Source organism: Pantherophis guttatus, chromosome 1 (genome assembly GCF_059756535.1).
Source record: "Pantherophis guttatus breed Tessera chromosome 1, ASM5975653v1, whole genome shotgun sequence".
Taxonomy (NCBI): domain Eukaryota; kingdom Metazoa; phylum Chordata; class Lepidosauria; order Squamata; family Colubridae; genus Pantherophis; species Pantherophis guttatus.
In genome coordinates this window covers 178,182,508-178,210,337 of record NC_142063.1, presented here as the reverse complement: position 1 = coordinate 178,210,337, position 27,830 = coordinate 178,182,508, and the positions used below count along the sequence as shown (strand labels likewise).

The window sequence follows — 27,830 nt, the reverse complement described above, 5'->3', positions numbered from 1 at the left end:
TCAAGCAATTTCAACCAAATGCGCTACACAGATGGATTTACTCTCTGGGAAAAAATACTGTGGGGTTAACACCCCCCAGATGTGTGTGTGTTCCGCCATAACTCTGGAACACCTGGGCTGCTGAAATGAAAAGGAATGAATTATATCTATAGTGTCAAATCACAATACCTTTGACAGTGATAGTGTACATTTTGTATTCAAGTTTTATTAAGATACAGCCTGTTGTGCCTTAAAATGGCTTCTGGAGCCATTGGAGTTACCACTGGTAACGGCTTCACAGTACTCCACAAGGGGGCTCCCTCTGGTAAGGGAAATTGGTTCTTAAACAAACAAACAAACAAAAACAAACAATAACCCCCTAGGCTCTCAGCTTCAAGCAAAGAGAGCAAGTTGTCAGGGGAGGTGCCTACTAATGCATATAATCACCTGTAGAATTTTTCCCAGGCTGTTGGACAGGGCAATTAGGTCTCTAATTCTCATCACAGTGAGCGATGGCTTTTTATGTCTAATACAGGATTGGGATAAATAAATACCCGGGCAACACTGGGTTATCAGCTAGTAATAAATAAAAAACCCCAAACCCAAAACAACTCTGCCTATTTCCAAGTCCTTGGGAAGAACTCCATAGGTAGATAAAAATGTCAAATGCAGTCTAAACATTTGACTGTGTGACCAACCATAACTTTTAAAAGCTGCATGCTACCTAACTTCTAATGACTTTGGTAGCTCACAACAAACAAAGAAATTATAATAAAATAGAGTTAAAGGTTTTTTAAAATGGCAAAATCCATTGACAATCAGACAGGATCTCACTCTCTGGGTCTGGGTGACGAGTCAGGTTTCTACAGCTGTGGGATTCATCTGGATCTTAGCAGTGTACCTTATTCCAGAGAGCAGGTACTCATAAAAGTTTCATGCTGATCTGCAAGAGTGATAGGCAGCTTTTTTTGTTTTTGGGCTCCACCTGGACCTCAGAATGGATGATACCGAAATTTCCAGCCCCAATTTTTGTTTATACAGAACCCTAAAGCACCTATTTTTCCCTTTAAAGCCCCCCTCCCCCCCCAAAAAAGGGAAAAATAAAAAGGAAAAAACTGCCAGCTTGAGGTCAGAGGAGAGGTAATTCAGATTTGCCAAAAGGCCTAAAACTCAACTATGTGGATGGGGAGGAGGCTAGAGAGGTGGGGTTTTAGGGAGCTTATGGGGGAGGGAACATGAAGCCAAGAGATGATCAATCAGGACTGATCAGACATTCAAATGTACTACACTAACAGTAAAAAAACATTTGATGCTCTAGTATAAAACCCCTTGCAAGCAATTTAAAGAGGTTTAAGAATAAGAGTTCATATCTTTTTTAGCTTAGTTTATATGAACATATTTGGAACAGGCAAATCAAGAAATCAGATTTTAGATTCAGAGGCACAATGGAAATAAGATGCATATTTAAATCAATTAACCTCAAGAATAAAACACTGACCCGGAGTACACAGTAGCTGCCATTTTTCTTTTTGGATAGAATTTTGAGGGCTTCTTCATCAAAGCCTGGAGCCACAATCCCATCAGACACCTACACAAATAAAGGTTCAACCATCAAGTGGAACAAGACAAAATTTGAGTACTGATTTTTACATAGCAGAAACAGCAATATTTATGTACAGTACAAAGGAACAGCCAGAATTATACTACCAGTGATAAGGAGGAACTCAAAAGAATCAGTAAGGACTGAGTTTGGAAAGTGAGGGAGAGAAAAATTAGAGGAGAGGAAATGGAATAAAGAATTTGGAAGTTTGACTGACTGGTACTCTGAACATCTTGTCAGGCAACATTTTGCTTAAATGTATGGCACAGATTCACTTCATCACAGTAGTTTGAACAGTGGAGGCAACTAGATTTGCAAAATAGAGATGTTACCCAATTTGCTTCAACAAAAGGTGTGTGTGGGGGGGAGAAATGTTCTGTGGCTCAGTAACTATATTCCATGCAAAGTCATGCCTCTGTTGTTGGCTGTGGATCCAAAGTACCATCTTGGCATACACTTGTGGGGTTCCTCACAACCTACACTGGAACTGTCCAGTCTAGAAATTCTGTGAACTCTGGCTATAGATTTCTTGTCTTCTGAGAAATTTTCTGACAGTGAGAGCAATCAACCAATGAAACAGCTTGCCTTCCAGAAGTTGTGGGAGCTTCATCACTGGAAGCTTTCAAGAAGAGACTGAATGGCCATCTGTCAGAAATGGTGTAGGGTCTCCTAATTGGGCAGGGGGTTGGACTAGATGACCTTCAAGGTCCCTTCCAACTCTATTAATATCTTTATTTGTAAGTATGCTATGCAATTCCCTGCAATTTGTACTGGAGTCATCCAACCAGAAAGAGCTTAAATGCTCCCTCAACCCATACTGGAGTTGCCTATTCAGGGAGCCTTTAAACCAGCATTGCAGAATTAAACTCTTCTCAGCATCCGTTTCCCTTTCATAAAGTCCTTTTACAATTCCATATTTGACAGCAAGCACTACTTATAAACACTAGAAGCAGGATAAGATCAATCCTCTAGTGCAGGAGCACATAATTACTATGTCTATAATCATTATTAGAGCCACAGGGTATGTAACCATGATGTTCTGATCTCCTGTAAATTTACAGATTGTGTTTTGGTTGTTGGGGGTATGGACAAAAACTAGCTTTATTTGAGGGACTGGGGGGGGGGAGGAAATCCATCTCTTAATGTTTCACAAAGTTTAAGATTTTTGACCCATGAAGTCTCCCAACTATCCCCGACTGCATTCTTATTATTTATTTACTTTATTAATAATTTACAAGGTGACTCTGGGCAGTCGTACATTGATATAGTATATCAATGTATAGATAGATAGATAGATAGATAGATAGATAGATAGATAGATAGATAGATAGATATAGTCGTACAATTTCAACTGCAATTATGACTATAGGAGAAAATGCTAGTTACTGACCTCCCTTGAAATGATCTTAGCTGTAGGAACATCACAGATATCAGATAAAGCAATGAAATCCCCAAAAGATGACATCCTATCAGCACCTGGAAAAAAGTAATGTTTTCAAACTAAGAAACTCTCATTGAGTAAGAGCCATGTTATATATAGAAGAAAGAACACAGCAACTGGATGGAACCTGCCCCAGAAAATGCCTTAAACAGTTTTGCCAGTGCCATTGTTCACCATCATTATACAGAAAGGAAGAGCAGTAATTCTAACCAGAATGTTAAATGAAAATATGGTCTTCTTTTGAGACCCCTCTCACCTCTTGCTCTGGCATATGCGGTTGCCAGAGGTGTTAGAGTAGGGTACAAGTCACGCACCATGCAGACCTGAGCTTCTTCCTCACTGAGGGGCACACCAACACCAGCACCTAGTAAGTGAAAGACAGTAAGAGCTGCTTTTCAGAGGTCTGAAGGTGACTTCTCAAGTTACAAAAGTGTAACATTACTTCACATGTTGTCCTGAGACCCACAATTGTTTCTATTCCATTTAAATAATGCACATAATTATTTTTCATTACTTTATACACAACTTTGTTAGAAAGTCAATTTCTTTAGCTAAAACCCTGACACGTTTTTTTACAAGACCATCTCAGAAACCGGTAAGTAAGAACTTGGAAGTCCTGTATTACCTGCTGGACTGACGTGCTTGAATGAAGAGGCAGCAGAAATGCCCAATGCTTGCTTCAGTTCCCTGACTAACTGCCAGGCATTCAGAGCATCACATAGATTTATAAACCCTGGAGAACCATTCAGAACTGTGAAGAGATGAAAAGGTTCACTCAGCTATAAAAGCCATTCTGCAAGACAGCACCACAAGCATGCTATAAACTGTGCCTGAAAACCCTTTTATGGATCTCAGCTCAAGAAGCATATTGTAAAAGAGAAGTGCCAATAAAGATAAATGGTTGACATATTGGAAAATTATCAAGGGGAATTTACAATCCAATCAAAAGAACAACTATAGCAGAAGAATATAGACGTAGTCCTTGACTTATGACCACAATTGAGCCCAGAATTTATGTTGCTAAGTAAGAAATTTGTTAAGTGAGTTCTATCCCATTTAAAACTTTTCTTGCCACATTTGTTAAATGAATCACTGCAGTTGTTAAATTAGTAACATGGTTATTAAATGAATCTGGCTTTCCCACTGACTTTGCTTGTCAGAAGGTTGCAAAAAGTGATCCCATGATCTTGGTGTCAACTCGCAAAGCATTTCTAATTAGGGCATTCGCCGAAGCCCTGACACTTGGGACACAGCAACAGTCATTATTATGAAGCACTTGTCAAGCATCCAAATGTTAATCACATGATCATGCGGATAGGTTGGGGTGAAATCTAAAATTTGTTACTACTGGTTCTGTGGACGTGGCTTGGTGGGGGGGTAATGTGACTGGGTGGGCATGGCCAACTTTTTTTTTTCTTACTTTTAAAAGCATTTTTTCTACAACCTTAAGAGGTTGCAGAAAAAAATGCTTTTAGAAGCCTCTGACGATCAGGCAAGTCAGCTGGGATCGCAGAGGCTTTTAAAGGCATTTTTTCCCCTACAACCTCTTTGGCTGAAGAGGTTGTAGAAAAAAATGCTTTTAGAAGCTTCTGACGATCAGGCAAGTCAGCTGGGATCGCCAGAGGCTTTTAAAGGCATTTTTTTTCCTACAACCTCTTCAGCTGAAGGGGTTGTAGAAAAAAGTGCTTTGAAAAGCCTCTGACGATCCCAGCTGAGCTGCGCGATCATCAGAGGCTTTTTTTTTACTTTTAAAAGCATTTTTTCGGCTGAAGAGGTTGTAGAAAAAATGCTTTTAATAGTAAAAAAACCAGCCTCTGATGATTGCGGCTCAGCTGGGCATGGGGGGGGGCACAGGGATTTTTGCTACCGGTTCTCCGAACCACCCGCCGCCATCACTACCAGATTGGGCGATCTGGTCCAAACCAGGAGCATTTCACCCCTGGGATAGGTCATTAAGTGTGAAAAATGGTCATATGTCACTTTGTGCATTTCATCAGCCAAGGGCCCAGGGGAGGGGTGGGGGAGTGGCGGTGATTATTAGGGAGAGTCTTTGTCCGAGGGAGACCACTGTTCCTCAGATAGCCGGATGTGAGTCCCTCTTTGTGAAGTGGGGCCGTGGGGTGCAGATGGGTTTACTGACTACGTACCTGGCTCCCTGCCACGTGGCAGCGACCCTGCCCGAGGTACTCGATGTCATTGCCGGGGTGGCGGTTGACACCCCCAGACTTATTGTCATGGGGGATTTCAACCTTCCGTCTGCGGGTGAGGAGTCAGAGGTGGCTCGGGAGTTCATGGCTTCCATGACGGCCATGGACCTGACCCAGTTAGTTCAAGGCCCAACTCACATAGGGGGACACACTCTGGACCTGATTTTCATCTCTGGTCAGTGGTTGAATGATCTTGGTAGAGGGGACCTAGACATCAAACCCTTGTCATGGACAGATCATTCGCTCCTTCACTTACTTTCCTACCGCTTTCTCCGGCCGCAGGGAGACGGAACCGATCAAATGGTTCCATCCCAGGCGCCTGATGGACCCCGAAAGGTTCCTGACAGAGCTTGGGCTGTTTCCTGAGACCCTGGCACACGACTTGACTGAAGAGCTGGTGGCCGCCTGGGAGAGTGCGGCCGCCGGAGCTTTGGACGACGTCGTGCCTTTGCGGCCTCTGATCCGATGCCGATCTCAATTGGCTCCTTGGTTCTCTAAGGAGCTGAGAGAGATGAAGCGTCGGAAAAGACGCCTAGAGAGCATTTGGAGGACTAGTCAATCCGATTCTGACCGGACACAGGTGAGGTCTTATATCAAGACCTACCTAGTGGCGATAAAAGCGGCGAAATCTAACCATTTTTCTGCTCTTATCGCATCTGCAGAGAACCGCCCAGCCGCCCTGTTTAGGGTGACCCACTCCCTTCTTCGGGGGGGAGTGCGGGAAGATCCCTTGCAGGGCCGCGCTGAGGATTTTGTGCAATTCCTGCATGATAAAGTTGCTCGGATTCGGGATGGCTTGGACTCCGATTGGATGAGTCCAGGGGAGGAAACAAGGGCAGGTCTTGAGAATATTATCTGGGAGGAGTTTGATCCTGTGGCTCCCGAGGATGTGGACAGGGTTCTGGGTAGGATTAGTGCCGCCACATGTTTATTGGACCCGTGTCCCTCCTGGTTGGTACTGGCCTCCTGGGAGGTTACATGAGGCTGGCTCCGGGGGATTATAACTGCTTCTCTGAGTGAGGGTGCCTTTCCCGCCGCCTTGAAAGAGGCGGTGGTGAGACCCCTCCTCAAGAAGCCTTCCCTGGACCCAGCTGAATTAGCTAACTACTGTCCGGTCTCCAACCTTCGTTTTGTGGCGAAGGTTGTTGAGAGTGTGGTGGCACGACAACTGCCCGGGCACCTGGATGAAGCTATCTATCTAGACCCGTGCCAGTCGGGCTTCAGGCGGGGGCACAGCACAGAAACGGCATTGGTCGCGTTGGTGGATGATCTCTGGAGGGCTCGGGACAGGGGTTGTTCCTCTGTCCTAGTCCTATTAGATCTCTCAGCGGCTTTTGATACCATCAACCATGGTATCATGCTGCAGCGGTTGAGAGGGTTAGGAATAGGGGGCACCGTTCTGCGGTGGTTCTCCTCCTTCCTCTCCGACCGCTCGCAGTTCGTGTTGGCAGGGGGGCAGAGGTCGACCTCGAGGTGTCTCACATGGGGAGTGCCACAAGGGTCGGTCCTCTCGCCCCTTCTGTTCAACATTTATGTGAAGCCGCTGGGTGAGATCATCCGTGGTTTTGGGGTGAAGTGTCATCTGTACGCTGACGACACTCAGCTGTACATCTCCACCCCAGACCACCCCAACGATGCCCTTGATGTGATGTCTCGCTGCCTGGAGGCCGTGCGGGTCTGGATGGGGAGGAACAGGCTCAGACTCAACCCCTCCAAGACCGAGTGGCTGTGGCTGCCGGCGTCCCGATATAGTCAGCAGGTGCCATCGCTGACTATTGGGGGTGAATCTTTGCCCCCCACAGAGAGGGCTCGCAATCTGGGTGTCCTCCTGGACACACGGCTGTCTTTAGAAGAGCATATGACGGCCGTGGCCAGGGGGGGCCTTTTATCAGGTTCACCTGATCCGCCAGTTGCAGCCCTTTCTGGACCGGGACACCTTGCGCACGGTCACTCATGCCCTTGTCACCTCCTGGCTGGACTATTGTAATGCTCTCTACATGGGGCTCCCCTTGAAGAGCACTCGGAGGCTCCAACTGGTCCAGAATGCGGCCGCGCGGGTGGTTATGGGCGCAACTCGTTGTGCCCGTGTGACACCCCTCCTGCGCGAGCTGAACTGGCTCCCAGTGGTCTTCCGGGTGCGATTCAAGGTGCTGGTTATCACCTTTAAAGCGCTCCATGGCATAGGACCCGGGTACCTTCGAGACCGACTTCTGCCACCAGTAGCCTCCCACCGGCCAGTCTGCTCCCACAGAGAGGGTCTCCTCAGAGTGCCATCGGCCAAGTTATGTCGGCTGGCGACACCCAGGGGGAGGGCCTTCTCTGTGGGAGCCCCAGCCCTGTGGAATGAACTGCCCCCGGAAATACGTAAGATCTCCGACCTCCGGGTGTTGCGTTGCGCATTGAAGACCCTGTTGTTCCGCCAGGCCGGGCTATCAACATAATGATTTTAAATTGTGGTATTTTAAATTTTTGGGGTTTTAAACCGGCCAAATCTATTTAATTATTTTAATTTTTAATCATTGTTGTGTCTTGTGTTTTTAAATTGGCTGTACACCGCCCTGAGTCCTTCGGGAGAAGGGCGGTATAGAAATAAAATTATTATTATTATTATTATTATTATTATTATTATTATTATTATTATTATTATTATTATTATTATTATTATTATACCGCCCTTCTTCTTTCGGACTCAGGGCGGTGAACAGCCAAAACAAAAGCATTTATACGTAAGTTACAGTTAAAATAGATTTAAAATAATTAAATAAATTTGGCCCGTAATTTAAAACTTATCAATTTAAAATCCATATCAAATTTTAAAACCAATCATAAAATCAAGACAGACCGGCTAACTGAAAAAAATAAGTTTTTAGGGCCCGACGAAAAGTCCGGAGTCAGAGATCACTCGTATCTCTGGGGGTAGATTGTTCCAATCTTTATTGTTCCATATAAAGATCCTGTCAGGCTTGGAAGCCATCTTTTTCGCTAGATCTTCAGGCCTGCCACATTTAGTACTGTGGGAAACTGGGAGGGGGGATTGTATGGAGCCAGGGTGGTATATAGTCATAATAATATTCCTTTCTCAGAAAGTCAAGGACATCTTGTCCTGCACCTGGACGGCTGGAACTGGGAGGCATCTCCAGTTGGGACGGTGCTTGGATTGGGCTATGTGATGGACATGTGGTGCTGGGCAAGGACTTGGATGTAGAGGACTACATGAAAAGCTATGCCACCTGTGCTGCCATGAAAATGAGACCAGGGAAACCTCCTGGGCTCCTCCAGCAAGTGGCAAGCCACAGCAGACTTTGGGAAGAAAAGTCACAGAGGGAACCATTGGGACTAGCTCGATGACTCCTGTCAAGACCATCTACTCCCCTTCCCAAGCTGTGGTGGAAGTGGAAGAAGCCACAGAAAGAGAATGCCAGTTGGGTGCCCAGCCCAAAGAGCCGGCCCCTGAGCGAGCCGGGCAGCCGGATCTAACCCTGTGGGGTGAAGCTGCAGGAGTCGCGCCACTCCAAGAAGCGGCCACAAGAGCAGCGCTGTCAGAACCACAAATGGGTAGAAGCCGAACAGGACAGAACCAACCTTCAAATGGAGAACACGAGGCCAGTTGTGCCACAAACACTCCAGAAAATGGGGATTCCTGCCACCGTTGCACAGCCAGTCGCTGGCCGGTCTTCCGGAGCAGTTTGGCCAACTCAGTATTGTTACGTCTGCGCAGGCGTGAGCAGAAGCTTTCTGTTGTGACTCCGACCCCCGAGGCCGATTTATCGGAGGGAGAAGGCTCCGAACATGAAGGAGAGGAGTTGGCCAGGCCTCCCTCTCCAGGACCCTCCTCTCTGGCAATGCCTCAGGTGTCTCCCAAGGGAGAAGAGATTGGCCAGGAGCCAGGTATCTCCTCATAGTCGGACAGTGACGGAGATAAGTCTTGGCTGGATCCACGCCAGCGTCGGAGAGACAAGCGCATGCAGCAGAAAAGGAGGCATGCCAGAGATTAAGCTGAGTCACTGGACCACACCCCACAGGGGATATAAGGGGGTGAGGTGGCCAGACTGTGGGACGGACAAAACTAACTACTAGCGAGTCACATTGTATCTTTGCAACAACAGTATCTGCCTTGGATTTAATACGGACTGGACTTGACAATTCTTGAACTGTGTGTATCTTGTTTGGCTTTATCTGTCGGAGGAACAACCCCTCCCTTTATGGGTAAAGTTCTTGGCAAGCAGCTACTGGGTTGCTGCCAATCCTCTTATCGAAAGAATTTGTTGTCTGCCAGTTTTATTTAACCCCTGGATATCTGTTTGTGTGCGTGTGTGAGACAGGGACAGAACACTTTCCTTCTGCCATGCAAGTGCGGGACGTATTTTAAAATTATTGGTTAAAGGCTGACAGTTTTCCTTTAAAAGGGGCTGTCAGCTGGAAATTGCATGTTGGTTTTACTGAGTCATTATCTGCAATAAACATTGCTGCTGGAAGTTTGGCTTCTCGTCTGGGTTCCTACACCCACACATTCCAAGTATGATCAGCCCTGCTCAAGCCATTGGAGCCGAGCAGCCCCAATTGGAACCTGGAAGTACTGCAGCGCAGCCATGACTCCAGGCTGGCCAGCCATTTCGGATTCTTGAAAACCCTGCATTTGGCCAGGAGGCAGTTTTGGTGGCCAAAAATGAAATCTGATGTAGAGGACTACATGAAAAGCTGTGCCACCTGTGCTGCCATGAAAATGAGACCAGGGAAACCTCCTGGGCTCCTCCAGCAAGTGGCAAGCCACAGCAGATTTTGGGAAGAAATTGCAATGGACTTTATATTTGAGCTTCCAGAGTGTGGAGGAAATATGGTAATTTGGACAATAATCGACTTGTTTTCAAAATAAGCCCACTTCACAACTTGTTCGGGATTACCATCCACAAAAAAATTGGCAAAGATGTTCATCAAACAGATCTACCGACTACACGGAATAACGCATTGAGTTATCTCGGATCGAGTGGTCCAATTTACAGCAAAGTTTTGGAGAGAGTTCCTGAAATTGGTCGGGTCCACACAAGGACTTAGCTTGGCTTTTCATCCAAATACAAACAGAGCGGCGGAACGAGCAAACACAATGGTGGAACATGTTATATTTAAGATGCTATGTTGATTTCCAGTAGGAAAACTAGGTGGACCTACTACCTTTTGCAGGAGTGGCTTAGAACGCTGTGCACAGTAGCACTGGATTGACCCCCTTCCAGGTCACCAGCGGCATGGATTTTGTACCCATGCCTGAACTGCCCGGAGAGCCTCCCTCCTCTATGACCCTGAACAAGTGGATGGAGTCGCTGAGGAAAGGCTGGGAGAATACCAAAAAGGCAATAGCGGAGGCTGCTGAGGCATGCAAAAAGCAAGCAGATAAACACCGATTTCAACCCCCTTTCCGTGTGGGAGATTGGGTTTATCTGTCAACCAAATACATAAGACTGAGGCTGCCTAGGAAGAAACTAGGACCTAAATTTTTAGGTCCATTCCCAATAGTGAAAGTAATTAACCCAGTGACAGTTCAAATTAACCTCCCCCGTATTCTAAGGAAAATACATCCTGTTTTCCACTGCTTGCTGAAGCCAGCCATAAGTTCCAGGTTAAGACCACAAGCTTAATCATCCCCCAAGCCTATTGTAGTGTAAGGGGAAACCCATTACGAAGTAAAAAAGATCTTAGACTCTAAGTTGTATAAAGGTAGATTGCAATATTTAGTACATTGGAAAGGGTACCCTTTGTCTGAAGCCACTTGGGTAAAAAGCTGGAATGTTAAAGCAGACAGACTAGTAAGACAATTCCATGATAAATTCCCTGACAAGTCAAACGGTCCCCCTGGGGGAGGGAGAGGTGATTAGTATGCTGAATTAACCACTATGCTATTCTCATTTCAGGACACGCTTTTCTGATCGGGGGTGGGGGCTGTCAGGTCTGGAAGCCATCTTTTTCGCTGGATCTTCAGCCCTGCCACATTACTAATGTGGGAAACTGGGAGGGGAGATTGTATGGAGCCAGGGTGGTATATAGTCATAATAATATTCCTTTCTCAGAAAGTCAAAGACATCTTGCCCTGCACCTGGACGGCTGGAACTGGGAGGCATCTCCAGTTGGGAAGGTGCTTGACTGTGGACATGTGAGTGTTGGACAGGGACTTGAACTTTCCTTTGGGTAGGGAAAACCTGGAAACTTTCAGATTCAGGTTTTCCCAAATGTGCCAATATGACATCTCTAATAAAATGTAACTTTGAGGAAACTCAAGCCTTGGAGTTTTCTTTCGTTGGGGATGTTACTTGGAACCCTGACAGATATTTCAAATGTATTTTGAAATGTGAACAACATGACAGAACATTTTATCACTCCTAGTGTAAAAAAGCTAAAAAAAAAATCCAAACACATGCTTTGATACAGAGAATTAAAAAAAATTAATATTGAAGCCAGAACTATTCTTTTTAGGATTAATAGATAGCCATATATTGGAAGATTATTTCGATATCTAATCACAGCAGTGAGAGTACTATATACACAGAGATGGAAAGATTCCACATTATCCACTATGGAGGAATGATTAATGAAATTGACAGATTTTGCTGAAATGGATAAATTAACTTCTTTGATTAAAGAAAATACATTATCTGCATTTATTGCTGACTGAAAGCCTCTTATGCAGTGGTGGGATTCAACCCACTTAACAACTGATTTGCCAAAAATGTGAGCACGCTTGCACGCGTGTTCATACAAGGCTTCTGCACATGCATGCACAGCTTCCGCGCCTGCGCGCACAGCTTCCGTGCATGCACGGCTTCTGCCATGCGGCAAAGGTTGACCAAGCAACCTTTCGGGGCCTGCTCCGCTCCATCTCTGCTCTCCAGGGCAGCGGCTGCTTCTGTCCGCTGCTGCTCTTGCTGCGAGGGAGCATCTCTTATGCAATTTAGCAGCTGTCTGCTGCCGCTTTCCACTAAGTCCCATCCAGAAAGCGCGCAGCAGAGAAGCAGCAGCCATGTCGACTTACAATAGTTAGTTTAGTGAACATTCAAAGTTACAACGGCAGTGAAAAAAGTGATTTATGACAGTTTTTCACACTTACAACCTTTCCAGCATCCCCATGATCATGTGATCAAAATTCAGATGCTTGACAACAGATTCATACTTATGCCTGTTGCTTTGTCACAAGATCATTTGATCCCCTTTTGAGACCTTCTGACAAGCAAAGTCAATGGGGAAGCCAGATTCACTTAACTTATCCAACCAGATTACTAATTTATCAACTACAGTGATTCACTTAACAACTGAGGAAAGAAAGATCGTAAAATTGGGCAAAATTCACTTAACAAATGTCTCACTTAGCAACACAAATTTTGGGCTCCATTGTGGTCGTAAGTCGAGCATTACCTGTATTGGAAGCCATTTTATATTTTTCTTTCAACTTTTTTTCTTGTCTTTTTGCTTTCTCTTTGCTGTTTTTTTTCCCCTCTTTTCTAGTTGATGTTACGTTTTACTTTCTTCTTTTAAAATTATAATAAAAATTAAAATTAAAACAACTATTTAAGGGCAAGGGGATAAGTGCACAATTGGAATAGAAGAATTATAAGGGAAAAAATGGTCTCCAGGGATGGGGCTGCACTGTAATATTTGTATTTTTTCCCCTTTTTTTGTATTTAGATGTATATGTACCACCGTGTTTTCCCGAAAATAAGACCCTGTCTTATATTTTTTTGAACCCCGAAATAAGTGCTTGGCCTTATTTTCAGGAAGGTCTTATTATTTTAGGGCACGTGGAGTAAGACAGGGCTCCTCTTGCCATCTTACCAGATTTCCAGCTGTCTCCCTAACCCTAGCCAGAGGAAATGGCGGGGACCAGCTGCGCATGCATTTAAATATTTTCGGGGAAGGCTTATTTTTGGGAGGGGGGGCTATTTTAGTGTATGCGCTCAAAAGCCCGATTGGGCTTATTATCAGGGGATGTCTTATTTTCAGAGACACACGGTATGTGTCAGATCCGTGTATCTGCCATTCTTCATGGAAGAAGGGGGGAATCTGGAGTGTCACATTTATTGCCTGATCCTCTTTGTATAAACATTATCCTGATTTATAACTGTTGCCTGGTGCCAGGAATCCCTGAAGAAATCTCACACCTCGGAAAAAGGGGGGTTGAGTAGATTGTAAAATGACCCTGAGAAACTCTTCGGATCTGTTTCTCAGAGAGGCTGATGCAATTCGTATTCACACCTGCGGATTGGTTGGAATCCACATCTGGAGGTGAGCATGGTTCCTAATTTCCTTTATCCTGAACTGCATGCCCTGAGAGGCCCCAGAGCCTGTTTTGAGTTTTGACTTGCTTTCATCCCTTTCAATAAAAGATTCCTTTTGAAATACAAAGTTCTCAAGAGTTCGTACTTTCTTGGAAGATGGGGGGGGGGGCTGATCCTTACAGTATGTTTGTATTATTTGTATTTAAAATGAAAAAATATTTTTAAAAATTCCAATTAAAAAAAGAAAACAGGTTCTCCATATTTTTATCCTACTGGCTGTAAGTTACTAAAAGTTCTTCTGCTTAGCTAAATTATGTCAGTTTACTGATTAAGCTCATTTTTTTAATCTTTATAGAAAGTATCCAACATAAAAAAGAGCCAGCAGAAATATGGAGAACTGTTTCTGCTCCTTGAGACAGTCTACAACAGGGGTGTCAAACTCACTTCGTCACAGCAGCATCACGTGACATATCTGGGCTTTTTTCCCCTTCGCTAAACCAGGCATGGGCCTGGCCCCTGGGCCAGGAGTTTGACAGCCCTGCTCTACAACATCCTCTAGGTGCCTGAAGGAAACTACTCTCATCCCTGTAGAGTTTTCTAAAGAGGGATAGGAATTGTGTCTAGCTTGCTTCAGTTTAAGGCTTGGGGCTATTACCAACATAAGTAGAACAAGGTTCCCTAGTTATGTTCCCATAGCCTCTTTATTCATTCAGTAATAAACCTCAGAACAGGATTATTTAACTAACAAATTTATAGTATAAATCAAATGCAGATACCTCTGTTAGGATTCCTATTGAGGTTGAAACCTGAAAGTTACTATCTGAGGAGACGGTGAAAAGGGGCGTTGGTCTTACCTGATACGCTCCTTCTCGTTGGGGGGAGATAGCATCCAGGAATGGGTTAACTTCGCCTCCTCACTGATTGGACCGAGTCTGTTTTGAGCTGTGAGGATACACCTCCTCTACCGACGGTCCTCAGCTTTTGGCAAAGGTGAAGCAACAGACTTGACATATCTTAACAATGGATCATCCCAGGGGTGAAATGCTCCGGGTTCGGACCGGATCGCCTGATCCGGTAGCGATGGCGGTGGATGGTTCAAAGAACTAGTAGCAAAAATCCCTGCACCCCCCTCCCCCATGCCCAGTTGAGCTGTGCGATCATCAGAGGCTGTTTTTTTACTTTTAAAAGCATTTTTTCTACAACCTCTTCAGCCAAAGAGGTTGTAGGAAAAAAAATGCCTTTAAGAGCCTCTAGCGATCCCAGCTGACTTGCCTGATTGTCAGAAGCTTCTAAAAGCATTTTTTTCTTCGACCTCTTCAGCCAAAGAGGTTGTAGGGAAAAAATGCCTTTAAAAGCCTCTGGCGATCCCAGCTGACTTGCCTGATCGTCAGAGGCTTCTAAAAGCATGTTTTTCTGCAATCTCTTAAGGTTGCAGAAAAAATGCTTTTAAAAGTAAAAAAAAAAAAAGTTGGCCACGCCCACCCAGTCACATTACCCCCCACCAAGCCACGCCCATAGAACCGGTAGTAACAAATTTTAGATTTCACCCCTGGATCATCCCCTTGGACCATGGACCAGACGGTCTTCAGGGTAGGGCTGGATGCTATCACCACCCAACGAGAAGAAGCCTATCAGGTAAGACCAACACCCCTTCTCCATTTTAGGTGGAGGTAGCATCCAGGAATGGGATATACCAAACCTGGCTGTCTTATGGGTGGGCTGCAGTCTGGTCCTGAGTCCCGGCTCCACATGCACTCTCTGGAGGACATATCTGCCGAAGGCCGCCTCGTCCAAAGTGAAGGTTAGCCAGTGCTAGCCAATGCTTAGAGCATTGTAAGCCGCCCTGAGTCTCCGGAGAAGGGCGGCATATAAATCAAATTAAATTTTTTTTAAAAAAAGGTGTCTATCCTGAAGTGCCTGATGAATGGGGACGGGGAGAACCACGTTGCTGCTTGACAGACCTCTTTGATTGAAGCCTGCATCGACCACGCCATTGTGGTGGCTGCACTTCTGGTGGAATGGGCCGTGACCTGAGAAGGTAATGGAAGAGCCTGAACCTCGTAGGCCTTGGCAATACATGCCTGAATCCACTGACCTACTGTTGACGACGTGACCTTCCTGCCAAGTGTAGAAGGCTGGAAGGACACAAATAATGATTCTGATCTCCGAAAAGAGGAAGTCCTTTTAAGATAAATGCGGAGAGCCCTCCTTACATCTAAGGTGTGCCACTTCTTCTCTCGTGCGTGGACAGGTTCCGGGCAGAAGTTTGGTAGCACCAATTCCTGGGCCCTATGGAACCAGGAATTCACTTTGGGGACGAAGGAAAGGTCTAACCGCAAAACCACTCTGTCGGGATGAAAAGTACAGAGGTCCTTCCTCATAGAGAGTGCCGCTAGTTCCGAGATTCGTCTGGCCGATGTAATGGCCACCAGGAATGCCACCTTAAAGATAAGAAAATGCAGAGTAGCCAATCTTAATGGCTTGAAAGGGGCCCCGGTGAGAGAGTGCAAGACCTTGGTCCCAGGTAGGGTATCTGTGCACCACTGGAGGTTTTAAATTGGTTGCGCCCCTTATGAACCTGCAACATTAGGATGTTGCGTTAGAGACTGCAGCTCCCCACATGTCAATACCGAGGAAAGTGCCGCTACGTGTCTTCTGATGGTATGGGGGAGAGACCTTTATCCAGCCCCTGGACTATCGATACATCCATGGGGTCTGCCCCTGCCTTGTCAAACCAGCCACAAAAAGCCTTCCATGTGACATTGTAGATGCGATTGGTAGAGGGCCTCCTAGAGGCCTGTATTGTTTGAATGACCCTGGAAGAAAACTTGTCCCTTCTCAGAATGCTCCGCTCAAGCGTCAGGCAGTCAAATGTAGCCATTGAGAGTCTGGATGGATTAAGGCCCCCTGGCTGAGGGAGATCTTGTTCTGAGGGAACCTCCATGGCCAGACTACTAACAGGTTGACTAGGTCGGCAAACCATGATCTTCTGGGCCAGTGAGGTGCTAGAAAAAGGACCTCCACCCTCTATGTCAACATCTTATGACCACCTTTGGAATAAGTTGAAGAGGAGGGAAGGCATACAGCAGTCCTGGAGGCCACTGACCCCCTCCACCACTGGAGTCGCAAAACTTGCAAAAAACCTGGGCACCTGTCTGTTGGCTGGAGTGGCAAACAAGTCCACGACCAGGAGGCCAAATCGTTCTGCAATCTCCCAGAACAGAGAGGGGTGTAGGCACCACTCCTTTTGGTCGATGGAGGCTCTGCTGAGTCAGTCCACCTGCACGTTGGCAACTCCAGAGCTATGTTCTGCTTTGATGGAGAGAAGGAGACTCTCAGCCCAAAGGCCCAGCTGCTCGGCTACCAAGGACCTGGACCGGGACCTGGACTGAGGACCTGGACCGGGTGTCCCCCTGGCGGTTGATGTGGGCCTTGGCGGCCACATTGTCTGTCAAAACCAGAATATGCTTGCCCGAAACCGTCTCGCGTAACTGCCTGAGGGCGAGATGGACTGCCCTCAGTTCCAGCCAGTTTATGTTGTGTCTCCAATCCTGCTGAGTCCACTGCCCTTGAGCCATCAAGGACTGTAGGTGAGCCCCCCATTCAAAGAGGCTGGCGTCTGTTGTGATGGTTAGGCGGAAGGGTTCTTTGAAGCGACAGCCCCTGGTGATGGCTAGGGACCTCCATTACCTGAAGGACTGGATCACCTTTGGGGGGGGGACATGAACCTTGGCCGGTGAGTTGCTCCTGCCAGACCTCTGATAAGGCAGGAGAAACTGCTGCAAGCTCCTGGTGTGCATTCGTACCAATGGGACAATGGAAATACAGGACACCATCTTGCCCAGGAGCTGTGATAAAAGGAACAGTGACACAGTCCATTCTCTCTGGACTCGAGCTATCAACTCCCTGAGACTGGCCTGCCTCTCCTGGGACAGATATACCCTGCACCCCACCGTGTGTATGATGGCTCCCGAATGGAGCAGACGGTTTGTCGGGAACAGGTGGCTCTTGTCCCAATTTATGGAGAACCCGTGGTGCTGGAGACCTTAGATCCTCTCTTGCCTGGCGGCCAGAGGAGAACTGGATCAGTATGTTGTCCAGGTAACACTCTATCCACACAGGAAGAGTCCGAAGGTGTGCTGCCACTGCCAACAGTTTCGTAAAAATCCTTGGTGTCGATGACAGGCCGATACGCAGGGCCCTGTACTGAAAGTGGCAGTCAGCATAATGGAATCGGAGATACTGATGATGGGACAACAAGATGGGAATGTGTAGATTATGCCTCCATCAGATCTATGGATGTGAGGAAGTCGTCCTCTTGAACGCCCCCTAGGATGAATTGGAGGGACTGCATATTGAACCGCCTGTATCTTAAGCAGCAATCCAGCCCTTTCAAGTCAAGAATCGCCCTCCACACACACACACACACACCAAGGTCTTGGGGATTACGAATAGAATAGAATCCCCGCCCCCTTTCGTCCTCTGGAACCTGTTGGATCGCTTGAATGTCCAACAGGTGCTATATTGCTGTCTCCATGAAGACCCTCTTTAATTTATCTCTCGAGATGGGGCAACGAATGAAAAACCTTGGAGCATGGAGAGGAACTCGAGAGAGAGGCCCAACCTCACCATCTTTAGCACCCATGAATCCATCAATCTCCAAAGAGGGCCGGGCGCCCCCCGATGAGAGGGTTGGATCGGCAGTCACTTTGGGTGTCGGAAGGACCTACTTCCGCCGCCACGAAATGGCTGCTTGGTCTGAAATTGCCTGTTCCTGGCCGACCTGTTGCTGTCTCAGAAAATACTGTCTCTGGGTTCTCTGGAACCCCGAGCTGGAGTCCGCTGAACGAAAGGTGGGGCAGCGAAAATAAGGTGAGGAGTGAACTTCGCCTCGCCTGGAAAGGGATGGTAGAACCTTCCTTTTGTCCTTGGACTCCACTACGATGGGGTCCAAGACCTCCCCAAATGTTTCTCTTCTGAATGGGGCCGCGGCTAGCTTCTATTTATGGCATGTGCCTGCCATTGGCGGAGCCAAAGCAGGCATCTGGTAGCCACTGATGATGCCATGGCATTAGATGCGTACTTGGCTGCATTGAGAGTAGCGTCAGAGGCTTCCAAACTGGAGCGCAAAGCTCCGACGGTCTCCTGGGTAGCCGCGTGGAACCACCATGTATCCCCTACCCCGCGATCGCCTTGTTACCTGGGATCCTACTGAATAGCTGCAGCCTGAGCCGAAGCTCCAGCCGCAGAAATAAGCCTGGCGGCTCTACCAGCAATCGGAAGCCAGCCAAGCAATTTGTTTTTCTCCAATTCGTTGATTTAATCCGGAATAATTTAAAGCTGTAGAGGAATCTTATAACATCTGTTTACAAGTGGGCTAGATGCGTCATGCGCTGGCCATGCCCAGTTTAGGGAAGGGGAAAAAAGTCCCGATACGTCACGTGACACCGTCGCGACGTGAGTTTGATAGCCCAGCTTTAGAGAATAGGTTGACCCCCTATTTTTTGTGGCAGTCCTTATATATTGGAACACTGCTCTCATATCACCCGTAGTCATTAGACATTTTCACTAGACATACCCAATTCCTGGAACTGTTCTTTGTATGTTTTAGCTTCCAGTCCCTTAATCATAGAGCTGGAAGGAATCCACTTAGGTCACTGAGCCCGATCTTTGGATCAGTGCAGGAATTCAGGTCAAAAGATCCCTGAGAGATGGCTATCTAGCCATAGCTTCAACACACTCACTGAACAGAAGCCCACTGACTCTCTCGGTAATTTAGTACTAATGTAAAATTGATCTTACATTAAGACATTTTTTGCTAACATTCAATTAGAATCTACTTTGCAAAAACTTAACTCCATTTTTCTGTATCCTGCACTATGGAATGACACAGAATTGACCTTGGTTTTTTTTGTGATATTCTTTCAGTGATATCATAAACCTCAGGCTTATTGTCTCTGGACTGTTTCTAGTTGCTTCAATCTCTTTTCTTGGTCTCTAGTCTACTGAGCAGCTTCACAGTTTCTGTCTGTCTATTTTATTTTGCCTCAATTCTTTTTAACTGTGTCACCCAAATTTGAATACAATTATTTGAGGTGGGTCTGACCAACACAGGAAAAAAAAAGTAATGATTACTCCTTATAATTTGTTTTGTTGATATAGCATCAAATTAATTTGCTTCTTTTGCATAACAATATACTGCTCATTCAAATATGATTCACAAATACAACCAAGGCCAGCTATCACCTATTCCAGTGATGGCAAACTTTTTTTCCCTCGGGTGCCAAAAGTGCGCACACTTGCGCGATAGCACACTCACATGCCCACACCCATAATGCAATGCCCCCCCATGCACACCCCAACGCATGCACATGCAATCCCTCCCCACGCTGTCCCGCCCCCCCCGCGCAGTGCATGCTCCCCCCGTGCATGCACGCGTGGACACCCCCCCACGCCCCATTTTGGGCCTAGCAGGCCTCCCTGAAGCCTCTGGAGGATGGAAACAGCCCATTTCCGGACTTCCAGTAGGCCCATTTTTCACTCTCCCAGAGCCTCTGTGCGAGCCATGTACTTACCTGGCATCCAAAACAGGGCGCATGGAGACTCCTGGAAGGGGCAGGGTGGCATGGGCATGCGTACGCGTCTCCTGCATGCGTGGCAGAGACCTGAAAATCAGCTGGCAGGTGGGAGGCGTGCATGCATGTGCAGTGGAGCTGATCTAGGGCAACAGCTCGCGTGCCTGCAGAAATGGCTCTGCGTGCCACCTGTGGCACCCGTGCCATAGGTTCGCCATCACGGCCCTATTCTATGCCAGTGCATCTGATTTCTTTTTCCTAAGTGAAAACCTCTGTGTTTGCCTCTTAAATTTCATTTTCTTACTTCATTTTTCTAACATCTCAAGATTACTTGAATTTTTTTTAGGGCACTAGTTATCCCAATTAATTTGGGGTCATCTGCAAATCTGATAAAACTTCTCTCGATGTCCTCATCCATGTTGTTAATAATTATCAAAGGGCACAGCGTCCAAGACTGAACTTTGTAGCTCTGCATTTGATATTTCACATTAGCTTGACAAATAAGCATTTCTTGAATACAATTTTCTACTCAGTTATGTACACATCTACAATCCAGCATACATTTCACTAACTTGCTCAACAGAATATCATGGAGAATTCTGTCAGATGCTTTGCTTTCATAATCTCATTGTTTTGAAGGTGCTTACAGGCTGAGCGCTTTATGATCTGCTCTAAAATCCTCCCAGTTACTGAAGTCAGACTGGCCTTTAGCTCCTGGAATTCTTCTTTCCCCTGCCCTTTTGAAAATGGGGGTCCTCTGGGCACTTGTTTTGTTCTTCACATACCAAAACTTTAGCCAGACCATCAATGTGCTATAGCACTTACTCATCTGGTGCTGGAGATTTAAACTCAGAAACATAGGCAGTTTTAAACTTAAACTATTAGGAAAATGAAAATAATGGGTTTGACCTACCTGATAAAATTACTATTAGGACTACAGCAACATAATATTTTAAACAATATTGCTGTTTATTAATGATGCTGCTGGAGTGCCTTCAAAGTGGATTCCGAGTGCCTCCTACCTGAGAGAGGAAGTTGAGGCCTTGAAGTATAGAGTTGAGCAGGAGTTTGATGGGGATTCATGCCATATCTCAGTGGAAGTTGAGATACTCCTTTGCTGTACTCTTTCCTAAAGTAGTCAGAAATTGCTGTATCATATTGAGCAGTGTGAGTAAAGGCCTACAAGAAGTGTGAGAAAGATGCAGCTGTCATCAAAGTAATGAAAATATGTAACTTCTCTGTGTAACAGGCACATTATATAGATTGTCATAAGTACACTTTACCTTTAAAGCCAACTGACGCCGAATTTCCAAACTGGTATCATTATCAGAAACGTTTTTCATTTCTTTTGCTATATTAGTATAATCTCCAGGATCACAAACAACTGTCACCCGGGCATGATTCTTTGCTGCAGCTCTCAGTAAAGCAACACCTCCTGTGGTAAAAATGGAAGCACAGAAAACATCATATTCGACATTTATAGCTCACTACCTTTCACACCTACAATTTATAGCTCAAGTACAGATAGTACTCAACTTCTGTCTACAACAGGATCAGAATTTCAGACATTGTAGGAAGCAGTTAAGTGAAATGACACATGACCACTTCACTCAACAGCTGCAATCCCCGTTCTCCCAGTTGCAGTATTAAGCAATTGCACAGGTATGCTTCCTTCAGTATCAGGTATGCTTCCTTCAGTATCCAGGAAAGAAAACCCCAAACTCAAGCATTTTGAAGAATTTGGTACTTTTACTGAATATGAAATGATTAACAACCCAGGTAAAGCTGGAAGTGAGCAAAACGCGCGAAATGCATCTACTAAGCTTCTTCCCCCCCTCGTGTTTATAAATCATCAGCCAATCCAAAGGTCTTCCAAAGGTCAGGTGGCAACACGTCTGGCAGCGTCATTCATCAGGAATGTCGGACAGTTGGTCAGCCATCCCCTTTTGAAAATTTAGTTTCGTTTCTCACGAAGCCCCTCCTACAAAGACAAAACCAACTCCTGCTCCCTTCCCCCCCTTAGCTCCATACTAATCCCTCCCCCGTTTCTTATGGCAGCTGAAGCAGGCAAGCTGAGGCTGACATTCGGCCCCCCTTGCAGAAGAGACGTTAGTCCTAAATAAAAGGAAAGAAAAGAGAGAGAAACAGAATATATACAATAATTATGGTTTATCTGGGTATTTGGCATAGAATTGTTGTATTTTCTTGGGAGCTCGGACATCCCGTTTATTTACCCATTCAGCCTGAGATAGAGGAAAATGTTTCCAGGCAATCAGATATTGGACTTTACCATGGTGTTTTCTAGAGTCCAAGATTTCCTTAACCTCAAAATGTTGCTCCCCCTCTATGAGAATGGGAATTGGAGGGGTGCTTTGATCAGCCCTTAGGGGAGATGAGTGTTCAGGTTTCAATAAACTAACATGAAATACAGGATGTATTCGTCTCAAGGTTTTTGGCAATTCCAATTCAACTGTCACTGGATTAATCAGTCTAATCACACGGAATGGTCCTACATACTTAGGCCCCAGCTTTTTGGACTTCTGGGTGGTTTGTAAGTATTTGGTAGACAAATAGACTTTATCCTCCACTTTATAAATGTGAGCTGGGGACCTTTCCTTATCGGCTTGCGCCTTATGAGCTCGGTGTGCCTCATCTAATGCCTTCCGAGTCACTGCCCAGGTGCTCCTTAGTTGTTCAATCCAATCCATCAAGGAGGGATTTTGGGGATCATCTTGAGGTAACTCGGGAATGGGTATAAAATCCTGGCCCGATGCGACCTTAAAAGGGGTGAATCCGGTGCTACTGTGTACAGAATTGTTATATGCCACTTCTGCAAATGGCAACAAGCCTACCCAATTGTCCTCTTGGTAATTTACGTAACACCTAAGGTATTGTTCGAGCACCCCATTGGTTCTTTCACAAGCCCCATTTGTCTGAGGGTGGTGACTGGAACTCAACCCCTGTGCGGAGCCTATCAATTTCAAAAATTCTCTCCAGAAACTGGAAGTAAATTGCACACCCCTGTCAGAAATTATTCTTTTCGGAGACCCATGTAGTCGGTAAATCTGCCGAATAAACAATTTTGCGAGGGTTTTTGCTGAAGGGATCTTTGAGCAAGGTATGAAATGTACTTGTTTGGAAAACAAATCAGTTACTACCCAAATGACAGTGCAGCCCTCACTGTCTGGTAAGTCCACAATAAAATCCATAGATATTTCCTTCCATGGGGCGTTCGGTCTAGCCACACTTTGCAGTAATCCAGGGGATTTTCCTGGAGGTCTTTTAGCCGAGGCACATACTGGACAGCTAGCCACATATGCCTCTATGTCCTTTTTAAGTGCAGGCCACCAAAACTGTCTCTTAACAAGATGTAAAGTCTTGACAAACGCAAAGTGTCCTGCGGCTTTGGCATCATGAGCATATTTCAATATGGTTGGCCTTAATGTGGTCGGAACATACAATTTTGATCCAACCCAAGCTAGTCCGTCGTGAAGTGTGCATTCATTCGAGTGTATTTTAAACCACTCGTCAGCTTTTAGCGCTTCTCGTAACTTTTCGAGTAAATCCCCCGAGAGTTCTGGATCGGTTTTACTCTGCGCTCTGGTAGTGACAGGTGTTGCCAATTGCGTTAAGGGGATCATTGGTTGAACCACTTCCTTCTTTATGCTGTTGTACTGTGGTAATCTGGAAAGTGCGTCCGGCATGAAATTTTTTCCCCCAGGAAGGTAACGTAAAGTGAAATTGAATCGCTTGAAATGTTGGGCCCAGCGTGCCTGTTTGGGTGACAATTTGCGTGGTGTTTTTAAGGCTTCTAGATTCTTATGGTCAGTCTACACCTCGAAAGGGTGTTTCGCCCCTTCTAAAAATTGTCTCCATGTTAACAGCGCCCATCTAACTGCAAACGCTTCTTTCTCCCATATGGCCCATCTCCTTTCTGTCTCGGATAGTTTACGGGATGTGTAAGCACAGGGTTGTAATATTCCATTCTCATTCTTTTGCAAGAGTATTGCTCCTACGGCGACGTCGCTAGCATCAGCTTGTACTACAAAAGGTTGTTCTATGTCGGGGTGTTTGAGCACAGGTTCAGCTGCAAACAATCGTTTCAGTTTTTCGAAAGCGGCCTGACAGTCCATAGTCCATTCTAGTGGTTTCGAGGGTTTGGGTTTTACTTCCCCTTTGGTTTTTAGCAAGTTTGTAATTGGCAGTGCGATTTTTGCGAAAGAGGGGATAAATTGTCTATAAAAATTAGCAAACCCTAAGAAACTCTGTAACTGTTTACGGGTGCGTGGTGCGGCCCATTCCATTACTGCCCGGACCTTTTCCGGGTCCATCTCTATTCCCTCATGCGATATACGATATCCAAGATAGTCGATTTTGTCTTGATGGAATTCACATTTAGAAAGTTTGGCATAGAGTTCAGCTGCTCTGAGTTTATTCAAGACCGCTCGAACCAATCTTACATGGTCGGCCATGTTGTCAGAATAAATTAGAATATTGTCCAAATAGACCAACACCCCCTTATATAGATGCTCATGCAACACTTCGTTGATCAACTGCATGAATACAGCCAGGGCCCCCTGTAGTCCAAAAGGGAGTACTCTAAATTGGAAACATCCCAGTGGGCAATTAAATGCTGTCTTCCATTCATCTCCCTCTTTTATTCTCACTCGGTAGTATGCCTCTCTTAAATCAAGTTTGGTAAAAAAAATTTCCCTTCCCTAAATGGGCCAACATGTCCTTCATAAGTGGGAGGGGATAGACATTTTCTACGCAAATGGCGTTCATGTTTCTATAATCAACAACTAATCTGAAGGATCCATCTTTCTTTTCGCGGAACATTACTGGCGCTGCCACCTTGGGTTTGGCTCATTCGATGAATCCCCGTTCTAAGTTTTTGTCAATAAAATTTTGCAATTCCCCCAATTCTCGAGGTGTCATGGGGTATATTTTTGGTTTGGGAAGCTTCACCCCTGGGAGTATTTCAATGGTGCAGTCAGTGGCCCTGTGGGGAGGCAGAGCATCCGATGCTTTTTCGCTAAACACTTCCTTGAGGTCCCAATATTCCTTTGGAATTTTCTCTTCTCCCTCAATATAGTTAATGGCTACTGCTGCCCTTTCTGGTCTTATGTCGTCCCTTAGGGAGGGGCCTTCCTTTTCCGGAGTTGGTTCTGCCGTACGGATGCGCAGGACCCCCGTTTTCCAATTTACTCGTGGGTTCCATTTACGAAGCCAGGGCAGTCCTAGAATGAGGGGCCTTTCCATGCCAGGTGCTACGATAAAGCTGAGCTTCTCTACATGATTCCCCAACTGTAGTTCAAGGGGTTCGGTCATAAAACTAGCTGGGCCCCCTCCTGCAATCGACCCGTCTAATTGACAAAATGCAATGGGTCTTTTTAAAGTTTTCAGTCTCAGTCCCATTTCCTCCACTACTTTGGGGCTAATTATGCACCTAGTGCACCCCGAGTCCAACAGGGCTAACAATTGCGCGTGAGTCCCTGTGGAGGGCACCCTTACTTCTACGGGGATGAGTAAGGGTTCTTCCGTGTGACTCACCCGTTCGTCGGTGTCAGAGTCGGAGTCCGTCTCGCTGTCATCGTTGGTCGGAGTTCCCAACTCACCCTGGTTCCGGGGAGTGAACTCAACGACTTCTCCTTTCAGGGCGGTGCCGTGGGTTTTGGCGGGTATTTTGTCGCCTTTCTTTTTGGCTGGCCCCGGTGGCTTTTGGCGGTGGTTTGGAGAAACATTCGGCCGCCCGGTGACCCTCCTTCCCACATTTGAAACAAGTGAAGGGCTTTGACTTGGGTTTGAATTCGGTCTTCCCGCCAGTCATCTTGGCCGCCCCCTTACGGTAGAAAGAGGATGACTGGTCCCCCATCCGCCTTCCTCGGAGTTCGCTCCATTTCAGCTCGATCTCCACATCCTCAGCTACTATGTACCATCTATCCAAATCATCGGGGACCCCCATGCTCCTGCAGTCTCGATATATCTCTTCATTTAATCCATCTTTGAAACTCTCCAAAAGAGCCATTTCTGACCAGCCTGTCATATAGGGTGCCAGTTCACGAAACTCTTGGATATACTCTGCCACCGGCCTCCGGCCCTGCTGAATGCTCTTCATTCTGAGTCTCGCCTTTCGTTCAGCTAAATGGTCTTCAAAACGCCTTCTAAGGGCCCTCATGAACTGGTTGTAATTTCTCAGCAAGAGGGAGTTGTTATTGTGGAGAACCACCATCCACTCAGCCGCTACTCCCTCTAGGGCATTCGCAACGCTTCTGACTTTAGCCGCCTCTGTTTCGTAGTCCTCCCCCCAATCCTGCATGTGGTTCCACACTTGGGTCAGGAAAAATCCCAAGGTTTTAGGATTCCCATCAAACTTCCCAGGAAGGGGGGGATTTTTGGCTTTTTACGTCTGCGGGGGGGGGGGGGCCTGCAGGGCTGGGGTTCTCTGGCCGGCTGCATCTCTTCCTCGAGCTGCCGAAACCTGGGATGTTCCCTCCTCAAACTCTTCCTCTCCCCCGCAGGCTGTCTCTTCGGGCTCCCCCCTGGGGTCTGTTTCCCCCTTCTCCCCAGGCGTTTCAAAAGACTCACGGTTTTTTCTGCTTTCTTCCACATCACGGATAAGCTGCAAGGCTTGATCTATCATGAGACGTTCCTTCTGCTGTTGCATCCACACTGCCTCCCTTTTACGGGGTCTGGAAGTCGTCACTCCCCGGGGATTCTCCCCCCAGTCCGGCAGTCTCCCCACTCCTTTGGACCATCTAGCTTCCTCCGGCTCCAAACGGAGTTTTTCCAACCATTCTGCAGTTTCTCTTTCCGACTGGAGGGCGGTTGAACTCGCTGCCCCCATCTTCCCTTCTTCATCACTCCCTCGATCTGACATACTTTGGATTTTCAGTCCCCTCGTTTTTTTGTCCGGGATGACTGGTTGTGTCTTCCAGCTTAATGTCAGGTATGCTTCCTTCAGTATCCAGGAAAGAAAACCCCAAACTCAAGCATTTTGAAGAATTTGGTACTTTTACTGAATATGAAATGATTAACAACCCAGGTAAAGCTGGAAGTGAGCAAAACGCCCGAAATGCATCTACTAAGCTTCTTCCCCCCGTGTTTATAAATCATCAGCCAATCCAAAGGTCTTCCAAAGGTCAGGTGGCAACACGTCTGGCAGCGTCATTCATCAGGAATGTCGGACAGTTGGTCAGCCATCCCCTTTTGAAAATTTAGTTTCATTTCTCACGAAGCCCCTCCTACAAAGACAAAACCAACTCCTGCTCCCTTCCCCCCCTTAGCTCCATACTAATCCCTCCCCCGTTTCTTATGGCAGCTGAAGCAGGCAAGCTGAGGCTGACAGGTTGCTAAGCTGAGCACTAGGAAGAGGGCTCTCTTCCTGCTCTACGATGTCTGGGAGGGCCGGATCCACTCCCCATCCAACATGCTAAGACCGCTTACCTTTGCTTTTTCTGCAGCCAAGCCCCATTCTCGCAATCTTGGAAGGCTCCTTTTACTAATGTGTGATTTGGAGAAGGGGCCTTCCAAACTATCAGGAGAATGATCACATTTGCTAGTCTTTCCAGCCTAGGAAGACTTGCAAAGACGATCATTTTAAAGGCTAGTAATCCTAGCTGTCTAGTCTTCCCAAGAAAGTTAGAGAATGTCATCTTTCTGAAATCTACAAATCTTTGTAGCTTTTAGAACAGTGGTGTTCACTGGAAAGAAGGCTAGTGTCAGCCCTGGAAGCCTTCTTTTCTTTGGATCTTCAGGGCTGCCACATTT

General features: G+C 46.2%; 1 protein-coding gene across 1 annotated transcript in view; it reads right to left on the bottom strand.

Annotated features, from left to right (window-relative positions):
• ATIC (5-aminoimidazole-4-carboxamide ribonucleotide formyltransferase/IMP cyclohydrolase) overlaps nt 1-27,830 on the bottom strand; it is a 105,449-nt gene that overhangs the window by 59,897 nt on the left and 17,722 nt on the right. The window contains exons 6-11 of the mRNA XM_034433479.3: nt 21,344-21,495; nt 21,083-21,239; nt 3,646-3,771; nt 3,277-3,384; nt 2,970-3,055; nt 1,478-1,567 (exon numbers count right to left, since the gene is read on the bottom strand). Of these exons, the coding sequence (XP_034289370.2) occupies nt 1,478-1,567; nt 2,970-3,055; nt 3,277-3,384; nt 3,646-3,771; nt 21,083-21,239; nt 21,344-21,495 (719 nt within the window). The remainder of the gene's footprint in view (nt 1-1,477; nt 1,568-2,969; nt 3,056-3,276; nt 3,385-3,645; nt 3,772-21,082; nt 21,240-21,343; nt 21,496-27,830) is intronic.